This window comes from Lepidochelys kempii, chromosome 14 (genome assembly GCF_965140265.1).
Source record: "Lepidochelys kempii isolate rLepKem1 chromosome 14, rLepKem1.hap2, whole genome shotgun sequence".
In the NCBI taxonomy this organism is placed as follows: Eukaryota; Metazoa; Chordata; order Testudines; family Cheloniidae; genus Lepidochelys; species Lepidochelys kempii.
The window spans coordinates 19,985,278-19,997,502 of record NC_133269.1 but is presented as its reverse complement, the minus strand read 5'-3'; the positions used below and the strand labels follow the sequence as shown (position 1 = coordinate 19,997,502).

The 12,225-nt window shown below is 37.9% G+C and overlaps 1 protein-coding gene across 6 annotated transcripts in view; it reads left to right on the top strand.

The window, feature by feature from the left end:
* Window positions 1-12,225, top strand: part of B3GNTL1 (UDP-GlcNAc:betaGal beta-1,3-N-acetylglucosaminyltransferase like 1) — a 295,947-nt gene that overhangs the window by 244,874 nt on the left and 38,848 nt on the right. For all 6 annotated transcript variants that reach the window (XM_073311998.1, XM_073311995.1, XM_073311993.1 and 3 more), the window contains one exon: window positions 116-240. In XM_073311998.1, coding sequence (XP_073168099.1) covers window positions 116-240 — 125 coding nt within the window. The remainder of the gene's footprint in view (window positions 1-115; window positions 241-12,225) is intronic.

The window sequence follows — 12,225 nt, the reverse complement described above, 5'->3', positions numbered from 1 at the left end:
ATCCAACCCGTCACATATTTATTTGGCAAAACAATTAAATATGCACTCTGTCACTTGTAATATTTTAATGAGGAATGCCAGTGGCTTTTGTATTGAATGAGCTGTTTCTCTACAGGGTGTTCCAGAAGACTTGCTGTTCTTTTATGAACATATCCGAAAGGGTGGTGGAGTCTTTCGAGTTGACCAGTGCCTCCTCCAGTATCGCTACCATCCACAGGCAGCAACTCATTCTGTTCTAGAGTAAGTTGTATTTTTGTAATAGATAAAACTTGCTTGTTTCGTGCGTTGTTGGCAGTGGAAGTGAGGTGGTTAATCACTTTCCCAAGTGTAGATGGTCAAGATACTTGTTCCTTTTCACACTTTTATAGGGGGGCTTAGTGACAAGATAATTAGCTTTAACTATGCCTCAATCTTGCAATGATATGGAGAGCATAATGTAGTATACCAGTAATGGCATCTTCTGACAGTGGCAGGCTGCTTACCTTTTCTTTTCTCACTATAATCCCAGTTTGAGAAAAGTAGTGGGATCTTGGTGTTCAAACTCTTAGGACTTCTTGGGTTCTAATGCTGTCACTCATTCACTGCGTAACTTTGGCCAAGTCATTTAATCACTCTGTGCCTCAGTTTACCAATTTGTAAAAGGGGGATAATTATACCTAATCATAGGAAATTATACTTAATTATTTAATCATTGTAATGTGGTTTTGAGATCCTCTAACAAAAGATGCTCTGTAATTGCCAGGTAGTATTAGGCTTTTATGACTAATCTTCTTTAATTTGCTTCAGATAAAAAGTTGGTACATGAGTCCTGAAATAGGAAGCGAATAAGAAGTAACTGAAATTTTAATTTAAAAAAGAACTACCATACTTAGTATTGAGTTTTGTCACATGTTAACAAAATAGTTGATTTAAAAAAGTAAAAAATTGAGCTAGCAGTGAACTTCTCATCTGATAATTTCATTGTTACTGGTCTATTTTCTTTCCCTCCCTTAAACAACTTAAAAAACTGATTCAATTTCTGAAGTTTGAAAAACACATGATGTTGCAGAGTAATTATTTCAAGATCTTTCTCATAAGTCACTGCATTTACAGTGCTATTGTACCCTGAAAAGAAATTCTGTAAAATGGTATTGGTATTTCATTATATCATCTTACCCATCAAAAGATGATCTTCCTAACTGGCAGTCGTGTAAGCTCAGCCTGGGATCTGAGAAGCTGTTTCCTTCTTGTACATCATATACATACCTACTAATAAAGTGCTCTGTGAGCCAAGTTATTTTTTCAGAGAGACCTGTTCCTGCATTGCAGTTGAAGCAGTACACTAAATCATTTTGTTATAGATGCATGAAATAGAATAGGATTTTCACTCACTTTGGATATGTCTGTCTATACTGGGGGGAAAAGTATGTTTCTAACTTGGGTTAGCTAACCCACCTTAGCTAACTTGGGTTAAAATAGGAGTGAAGACATAGCAATTCAGCTTTTAACTAGGGTTAGCAACTTGAATTCAGCCCCCAGGGTCTCCTATAAGCTTTAACTCAAGCTACAAACCAAAGTTAAAAGCTGAGTTGCATGTCTTCACTATGATTTTAACCTGAATTAGCTAATTCAGGTAGCTAACCCAAGGGTTTTTGTTTCTTTGTTTGTGGCAGTCTAAACATAACCTCAGTCTTAGCTGTATGGGCTCTACAGAGTTAATTAGTAAAACTAAAAACCTGGTTTTGTCTCCGTACATTGGTTAGTTCTTAAAGAGTTGCTGATGGTAAGTAGTAGGGTGCAACTATATGCTATTTTTAATATAGATAATAAACTCTGAAGTATTTGTTTAAATCAGATAGAAAAAATGTTAATTTTCAAATAAATATAAGGTGAATGCCTTTTACTATTATTTAAATATAAGGGTTTTTCTTTCTGTTTATATGTATGTCCAATTTGGCAGCTAGTTTCAGACGTCTCAGCCATGCGCCACAGGATGCTAAATCTTCTTGGAAGATTGTTGCTTGTTTCTGTGGGAAAGCATCTTATTTTTGGAAATGAGCATGTTCTGAGTTTATTGCAAGTTATTGCTTATTCATATGTGCGAGGTTGTGTGGCATAAGCATCCTGGATTACAACATTTACTGAGAATGTGGAACTTCTATAAACTGTTTCAGATGTGCATTTTTAGGCATCCAAATTGGCACCTTCTCTGTCTCATTTTTCTGTCTTGCTATTTTTCCTGTTGGCTTACCCACCCCATTATTATTGTTGTTGCTGTTAGTATTATTTTATGTGATTTTTTTTAACATGAAGTTGTGTAATATCTTTTTTCTTGGATGCCTACGCTATGCTGTGCCAAAGTTGTAAATAACTTTGGGAACCACTTGATGTGGATGACCTCAAGGTGTGTTGTTGCAGAAACAGTGAAAAACAGAAGTTCATTATCACCTGTGCAAGAGCCTAACCTTATTAGTAACATCAGGTCTTCATAAGTTGCCTTACAGTAGCTTCCACCTCTTCTAGAAGCTCATCCCTCCATGTTCCGTCTCAGTAGTTTTCTAGATCCATAGGGTGTGCTATGTCTCCATCCTATGTACTGTCTTTCTGGGAGTGTACCCTTCTTAATGACAGCCCTGGGCCTCCACTTTGCTAAAGGGGATCCTCTTGGTTATATTACACCCAGACTGGGTCTTTGGCTCTTTCTCACTGTGGCTCCTTCAGCAGGTCCAGATGAGCTTAGTCTCCTGTTGAGATTTACCCTCTTAGAAGCTCTGCAACCAGCAGATGTTTTCAGAGACAGAAGACAGCCTTTTCAAAACAAGACTTTATTTGTTAGTCAGCTGGAACATAGTGACACAGTTTCAGGTTGACTGCACTTGTATCCCCCACGGTCCACTCCAGGAGTGCCCCAGTCAGGTCTCAAGTCTCCAGCCATCACCTGTCTCTGGGCAGCGATCCTTGTCCCATTCCTTTCTGACCCAGGGTTTTAAGGCTGCACAGCGCCCTGCCTTACACTGTGACTGGGATACTGGCTTCCTGGAGATAATGGGTATTAAAATACCAGTTTTAATGGTTTTCTGAGGAAGTGACCTCATTTAAGTGATGATGTAGTTACCTCATTTCCTACAATGCTATATTCATCCTAAAATAAACATACAAAAAGAATAGCGTAACATATTTTTTTAGAACTGAAACAAAGTTGAGGTCAGTTACGTTTTTAACTTTCGCTTCCACTTCTGCATTTGGCATTTGAAATACCATAGGAACTAATGACCTCATTAGTGGCTTGAAAAGTAGATGATACTAACATTTCATGGTCTATGTCTTTGCTTAATAAGTCTTTCATGAAAAAGAGGCCGCAGTACAAACTCTGTCTCAATCAATGACCCATGACCTGATGATGAACTCAGACAGTAATAGAACCTTTTAACAGTATAAATGTAGTAACTCAGTGGGACATTAGAATCCAGCAATTAAATGAAGTTCACGTGAAGTTCAACAGAACAAATAAACAAAAACAAATCAGTTCATCCACCAGTACAGACATAGGAGTCAACTGAGAAATGGGCTTTATCTGCAAGGTTCAGATCAGGTTCTGAACTTACTGCAAATTCTGGGGTGCTTGGATCCTGAGTCCGAGATAGAGTCCATCTGTAGTTTAGATTGAAAGGTGTTATTTTTTTCTTTCAAAACCTTACATTTGAAAAGGTCTCTCTCCAACCCTCATTGAATTCTTTACACTTTTGGATTCATCTCTGTTATAAGCCTCTATGATTCTCTTCTGCATAAAAAGCCAGGCATCCATGGGTAGAATCTCAGGCCAAATGTGGGGCTTATGTCTGTGCATCTGGTGGTATTGCTCTGTTGATTCACTTATGTAACCCCATCCAAGGTGTGGGCGGGGTCAAAGAACATGGAGGAGAAGTTAATACTGCTCATAGAAAACTTAAATCATATGGCTTTTATTGTCACTCTGTCTGCCATTTCAGACTAGAAATATGCTGCATAGAGCAGATGTTCCTGATTCTTGCATTCACTCAGCTGGTCACTGCGCATTTTAACACAGAGCTCCATTGTTGCATTATTGGTGTGGATGGGATAGTTATAGCTGTTCAGAAGCAGAGGAACATATTACATAGCTACATTACTACTATGCTTGAATGGCCCCACTTCGCTCCTGCAAAATTTTGGCTCCTGTACTTCTGTCCATCCTGATGGCTTCATGGGAGGCATAGCAAGAAAGATCTTGGGAAAATTATGAAAGACTTAGGAATAATTTTCCAAATGGAAAAATATATACTATCAACAGATTTTCAGTACAAGAAAGTCACCAGAAAATGAAAGAAACAGAAATAAAATCTAGTTCAAGTATTTGGCCCAAGATGGCAAGTTAGAATCCAGATCTGAACTTCTTCACTTTCAGGGATATTTGGATCCAGCCTTTCTGTTCAAGCCCATCTTTCACAAATTGAACAAAAGGTAGGAAATGCAACTCAATGCCACTGGGAAAGCAGTAGCTATTTTGCTAGTGCAGCTTAATCCTTTCCATCACGGGAACCACAATTTGGCAGTAACTGAGCATAATCATACCTTGTAGTTGTTGCTGATGGCTATGAACATGTAGTAATGCAAAGACTGAAAATAACTGTGTGAGAATCTTTTCTGGGAGGTGGTTTGTATAGCTAAAATAATTGCTTTTAGTGTCATTCGTTTCAGGCACTTCCTTTAATTGCTGTTTGCAAGTTGCTACAGTTCCCTTCTACTGCACCTGCACTGGCTCTTGAAGTCTGGGAAAATGGCATTCCCTTATCCCCCAAGGCAGGAATCCCAGCTACTTGTTCTGGGAACATCCCAACATAAGGGGCAACCTAGGTGAACCAGAAACCTAAAGGTGATAACTGAAATTATCTCTTTTGACACTCCTTAAACTACGTTTTGCTGAAATAGGTGAGCTACGTTATGATGTTCATTGCTGGTTCACACAGACTAAGTCTTTAATTATCATATTGATTAGAAGTCAGTCGCACTTTTCTCCCCTTCAGTCCCACATTCACTTAGTGTTTGTTCATATGATGCAGCCTGAAACTGTTAAAGGAATCTCAAGGTTACACCACACAATGCAAACGCTCTGGCTTATCTTAAATTTTCTACAAATGGGCATGTAGGATATGGTGATGCCATGCAAACGTTTACCTGTTTGCCTTGTCTTTTGAGGATCAGTGGATCTGTCCATAATAGTTGTTCTTTGGTAATGAATCTTCAAAAGATGCCATAAAAGTGATCTCCCATAAACTATGATGCAGACAAAGGGGATTATAGTTTTTATATTTATTCACCTTATTTATATAGCCTAAAATATGCATTAGAGAAAACATCTTATTGAGATATCACTGAAGCTGGTTATCAGTTTTCTTGTGACAATGATCCAATTAGTTGGGAATCTAATGCATTTTGGCATCTACTTGATTTAGTAATGGTGGTGGTCACATACTTTGAACTTTCTACATTTGTCAATCCTGAACACAACACTGATGTAGGGCAGTTCATAGCAAGCATGAAATTTTAAAAAAGGGACATCCCTGGAGTTGTCTTTTGAGAGATGCAACCTGGTGGGTGTTCCCCATCCCCTCCCAAGTCTTCTGAGGCTGTCCACTGAGACCATTCTAATCTTCTGTTTTTCGGAATGGTCGTTAAATGAGCCGAAGTAATATACCATGACAGTCATCAGAGTCTTTGGGAACAGGGTCATTTGCTTTTCCCTCACTGGTGGGGCATTGGGACAACCAGTGCAGACTGAGCATACTGTTGGGAGTGGTTTCTCTGTGCAGGGAAATCCCCACCAAATATGGGTGCCCAATAGAGAGTGGTGCTTCCTTGAGCTACTGATCTATTTGTTTCCTCATGTTCCTGTCTCTGCTCCTCTTCTTTCCCATCCTGACTCCTTATATTCCCCACCAACCCTATATTCCCTGCCTAATTCTACTACTTTCCCACATACCACCAAAATTTCCTGCTGCCTTCATTGCCTTTCCTGTTTCCCTCATTCCACAACCCCTTGTCATCCCATATTTCTAGTCCCAGCTCCTGTCATCCATTCCTCTCCATGCTATCTGTTGCCCCTACAAATCCTGTCCCCATCCAAAACTCCTATATTCCGCCTGCCTGCCATCACCTAAATAGCATTCTTTTAATGTATTGTTTGTATGTATAATATGTATATACTGTGTTTCTAGGTAGAGAAACAAAGTGAGATAATATATTTTATGTGACCAACTTCTGTTGGTGAAAGAGACAAAGTTTCGAGAAGTTCATCCAGTAAAAAATAGTACCTCACCCACCTTGTCTTTCCAATATTCTGGGACCAACACAGCTACATAACTTCGGAAAGCAGTGTGTGTATATAGATATATGCACTGTTCCTTTATGATCATTGCTGACTTTTTGCTTTTTATATAGTGTATAAATTCTGTTTTATATCAAATGTGGAGAAATAAGCCATGTATCTGCTTGCCAGATTGTAACGTCACTCTTTTTATTTTACTATGAAGAATTTAAAACACAAAAACAAACTTGGTATTCTACTTTGACAGTCCTGCAATGTTTTATCCCACAAATTACATGTTACTGTGCATAGTTAATAACATTGAATCACAGTAGCGGGGTTTTTGTGCATTCAGAATAGCCTGGCAATGTGGTACATGGACAGAGAATATACTAAGATATGGTTAGTTTTAATTCTTGTTACTAAAGAAACCATTACTATCATTTTAGCTCTTAGCATTTTTATGTTTCAAGGTGTCTTCTACAGAGCAAATTCTAACAAATTAGAGTATTGGGTATCACTAAAGTGACTTCTCCACAGTGCAAGTGACTGCCTTTCAGTCTTGACCTGTATCACCTACTGATATTGCAGTGCTTAGGGCTCTTTTTAGCAGAAACTGGCAGTTGAATCAAATTGATGTTTTGGAGGGTTTTTTCCCAAACTGCCAGCCATGCATACTACCTCAGTTCTGAGAGTCATGCTGGATTCTTTCTGGACCTGGCTCTTGTAGTAATGATTCTGCAGCATATTCTGCCGTCACAGCAGCCGTATAACTGCTGCATCTTCACTGGAGTTGCAGTGATGCAAAAGGGGGCAGAATTTGACCCTACAGTTGGAAGATAATTAACAATTCTGTTGGCGCTGTGTAAAACAGCATTGACTCTGGCTTGTGTTCTCTTTAGCTGTGTTGATTCTTCAGTTCTGACAGGAGTAAAAATGTATCTATGTCACTAAAGTGAGATCTGATTCTGAATACTTACAGAGAACAGATCTGATGTGTTAAGAAGGGGCCATTTTTACACAGTCACTTTTCAGTGTAGAATCTTTTTTTAAAAAAAAAAAACTTTTCACTTAACCTCTCTTTTTGAGAAACTAGCAAAAGTCTAGAATTTCCACTAACATCTAATTCTGGAAAAATACTTAACCTTCATATTTCTCTCCATTAACTTTCCTTCTGGGAATATAGCATGCTATGAAGAATACAAAAAAGGCAAATGTCAAAGGATGACAGCAGTAGCTAAAGCCCTGTGTCAGGAATGTGCCTTTATGATTGCATTAAAAGATACTTTGTGCCAAATCCAAGGTTCTTTTCATTAGCTGGCATGGCTGTTGGGAGTATACCCCTTTGCCTTCAAGACATTGCTGAAATTTCATATGGAATGGCTATTCCTAGTGGGTTCATTTATTTATGGGTATGAAATGTTTCCAAGTTATGACACCACCACCAGTGATGAAGTGCTAAGTAGCCATATATGGGATTGGCTGTGCTCAAAAACTCATAGATGCTAATGTTAACTGAGCTCTCTGAAGCCAACTAATAATCCCCAGCAGAAATCCTCACTCCTCGGTGCTACATGTATTACTTCCTATTTTAAGTTTCTCAGATCACAGGGCTGGTACATGAACAAGACTCTAATAAAAATACAGATTTCCCTAGTATTAAAGTTCAGAAAAGTTTATAAAAAAAAAATGCCAGGCCCAGATTAAGGGAAATAGTAGGTTCAGTGTAGGTTCTGTACGTTCAATTTTTGATATATTTTTTTGCACATAGTTTAACATTACCCACTTTATGAAAATAATTTGGAACAACCCACAGCTCACAGCATTATGCCGAATTCAGGAATGAGGTTAAAGTTGTATCCCCACACTTATTCATGTAGACCTACTGACACCATTTACAGATTTATAAGTAAGTCTGAATTGCTATAACACACACCAAGAAGCAGAATAAGGAATAAAAAAAAATCTAAGTTAAAGTAGGATGAGAAATGTATATCATCTTCCAGATCTTTGGCATATAAATTACACACCAAGTGAACAGGGTCAGAAAGATGGTTGAAAATATGAGGTTTCACAGATGAGAGGTAAGGATGATTTCTTGTGAGGAAAAGCAAGATCTTCCCAAGATTCCATTGGGAATGCAGGGAAAACAACAGGCAGCTTGGGGATATGGTGAGCAAATTACTAGTTGTACCATAACTAAATCTTAACTACATTTCCAGAGAAAGATCTGACATTTCATACATGTATAATCTGATGATGAGTGTATTACAAATACTGTAAATTAGAACAATCTGGATTTCTCTTAAATATATAGTAAAAATTGTGGTAATATTCCTTTTTACAGTGGTGTTGTTTTTTTTTTACAGTTAACTGTGTATTTATGCACGAATGTTTTCCCACACATTTGTTTAAAACACTTCCGATCTCTGGGATACAATCCCCAGCATGTATTCCCTACATATAATGTGCCTTGTGTGTGTGAATCAGTATAAACATTAATCCAAAACTCTGGCAGATAGAAGCATTGCCTGTGTAACATGTTGATTTGTCAGGTCTGTGTAACTTGATAGAGGTGTCCATTTCTGCTGGTGTTCAGTCTGGCTGATTGTGATGTGAAAAAATAGTTATTTTGGCTTTTTTCAGTGTTAAATCTGCAGTGTATGCTGGTAAAATCATTTACTCTCACTTTTATATAAATTTAGCATTTTAAGAATTTGGGAGATTAAGGACAAGTTGTTATTAACTTTATGACTTTCTGTTCTGCTGAAGCTAATATGAAATCTAAAGGGCATGGGGGTTTCTTTCAGATGTGACATTAAAATAAGTACCACACAGCACTTAATTGCCAATGATTTTGGATTTTCAGCTCCAAATATGTTTTTTCATAAGGTGTAGATGAGAGAGCTCTAGTATTAAAGTTCAGAAAAGTTTATAAAAAAAAAAATGCCAGGACCAGATTAAGGGAAATAGTAGGTTCAGTGTAGGTTCTGTACGTTCAATTTTTGATATTTTTTTTTGCACATAGTTTAACATTACCCACTTTATGAAAATAATTTGGAACAACCCACAGCTTACAGCATTATGCCGAATTCTGCCAGGAAGTTAGTGACTGGTCTTTCATCTCTGGAGACCTCACGACAAATCTTGATTTAGGTGAGAAAAAGGAAAGAAAAGAAAAAGCAATTGGTTGTTCTCACCTCATTTCCTATTTGCCCGCATAATTAAAACACCAAATAATTTGGCATAATCAACAGTCTCTGGTCACAAGAGGCCCAAGTTTAGCTAGGATGTGATCGCTAGGACGTGTCTACTACTCCTGATCAAAGCACTTTGCCAGTACTGTGTGTTGGTAGCTCGCTCATCCTTGTTCCATGCTATTCCTGGTTCTAGACAGCACTCTTAGTCTCTCCCTGGCAGAAATACAGTCCTAACTTAGGCAAAACTCTCAGATAAATGGGATTTTTTAAGTGTTAGAAATGCAGGTTTGAGCCCTGAGAGAATTTGCCCAATTTACTCCTAAGTGTATCTCAAAATTGAGAGGGGGGCCATTGCAAATTGTACAAAGTGGATGGTGGTTTTGCTTGTTAAATGCAGTGCTTTACCACTTGCACACAGCAACAGTGTTTCTGACAGAACTATTCTGGCACACCCACATGCTGTGCACCTTACGAGCATGTTTGTAACACTGTATTCTGGGACTCTTAAAGCACCTACCCCCAAGTACCAAGCACTGCTACTGGGAGCAGAAACTATTGTAAGTTCCCAAATGCTGTGTGCTGCACTGTAGAATGGAGTTAAGAGAACCAGCTGAACTGCTGAGACTACAGTGCTTGTAACTCCCCATCCACACTGGGGAGAAAGTCATTGTATCCCATATCAGGTCAGTCAGTCCTCAGCTAAAGACCATGTTCAGGTGTTGCAGCCAGTCTGAATCGCTAATGCTTGTAAAATTCCTGGCAGGGCTGCTGTGTATGAACACAACACCATGTACAGACATTGTATGCTTACGGTGCTCCAGAAAATGTTAGCCTAAGACCTGATCCAAAGCCCACTGAAATCAGTGGGAGTCTTTCCGTTGTGTTCAGTGGTCTTTGGATAAGGCCTCTTAGGAAACATGGGGTTTTTTTTTCAATAGTATGAGTAGCATTAAAGTAGTGCAAGCTTTAATGTGCCAGTTTTCAACTGCTTTTATACTTGAGACATAAATTCACTAGAAATCAATTTATTGTACCTAGTAGACTAGTTATTTTTAAATGTGAAGTGGAATCCTAGTTTAAATACTAAAAAAATCCTGAACCTAAATCAATGTTTTCAGCTACAATACATTTTCTTTAAACCACTGTAAATGATACAATTTTAATATTACACTATACAGTGGGAATAGTTATTTGAAAAACCTAAGTAAAATGATTGAAAACAGTAGGAAATGAGCACAAATGAAAAAAATAAAAGAAATTGTTGCAAGCATGAAGCAGAAGTGATTCAGCCAAATCGGGATGAAGGGATCAAGAACAAAACGCCTGCCTTGGATTGCCTTCTCTTGTTGAGAATACCCTTTGAACTTGCTGAAATTGATAATCCCACCCAATCCTCAGCATTTACAGATGTTTCCTTGTTACGGTCCCACAGCCATGTGGACTCAACATTTAGTATCAGTCTAATATTTGTTTACATTGTCTGATTTGTATAAATTACATTGTGGAATTTTTTTCAAATGTGCAGACACAGAAATGCACACAGACTTCTGCTAGCTTGCTGACTTTATTTTAGAGCACATTTTTTAGTCATTTCGTCAGCCTTACAACTTTATTTGAAAGAATTGTTTTTCCAATGATTTCTTCCACTGCTCTTTTTCTTTTAGAAATGTTATTTATTATAAATGTTTCCTTCAGAAAAAACAAACACACAAAAAACCCCCCAACCAAAAACCAACAAAAAAAACAAAACAAAAAAGAGAGAGAAAACAGTTGAATTCTTGGTGTTACTCTTAAATAATCCATAGGAAGTTTCAAAATTGTCACTTTCTGGATCAGTTTCCTTTTTTCTGGTGTGAGTGCACACACACACTGGTTTGTTATTGTATGATTGATCATGAATGTTGGGTTACACATACCGATTTGTGGTTATAGGGTTACTTGTGACTGTTTGTCATGGCAGACTATTTTTTGTTGCAGGGCTGCTCATAGGTTCTAAGCTTTGCATACTTGGTTTGTTGTTGTAGTCAAGTGCATGAGCACCTGCAAACTGACCGTTCTTGTGTCACTGGTTTGTTGCGTTGTAAATGGATATGGTTTTGTAATTTAATGGGAAAATGGACATGGAAATAATTGTGTAGGTTGAGGAGGAAAGGGCTGAGGGAAGGCTATAAAGAGTTAAAAGCATGTTTGGTTGTCAGTATTTGGATGTATGAGCAGATGAAGTTGGAAGGAGGGAGGATTTGTCTTAGAGTTGGTGGCCCATATGTAATGGGTGGGAGGCAGTTTGCAATTATGTATTTACAGTATTTGAGCTGTGAGTCTGTGGTCCAGTATTATGTTGTTGTGTGATTGGGTGTGAATGAGTTGTTGATGGCTATGTAGAGTGCTGGCATTGATTCAGAATTTCATGATTTTGAATCTTTTCTTTGTTTTTATAACTGCAATTTTCTAATCAGGCTTTTCTTAAATAAATGATTTTTAAATATAACCTTAATTCTGACTTAATTAACTTTTTTCTGGGAATATTATTAGTGTTTTTAATTCATGTGTCAAAAGCAAGTAGCAGCATCCCTGCTATTTAAATCTACTTATTCTCAATAATATACATCAGATAGGTTAACTGTGCTAATTAGTTAAACTTGTTCTTCTGCATGCTGGAATTGTAGCAGAGTTTTGTCTTCGAGTGCATGCATATATCCATTACACTGTAAGTGCGTGAGCATC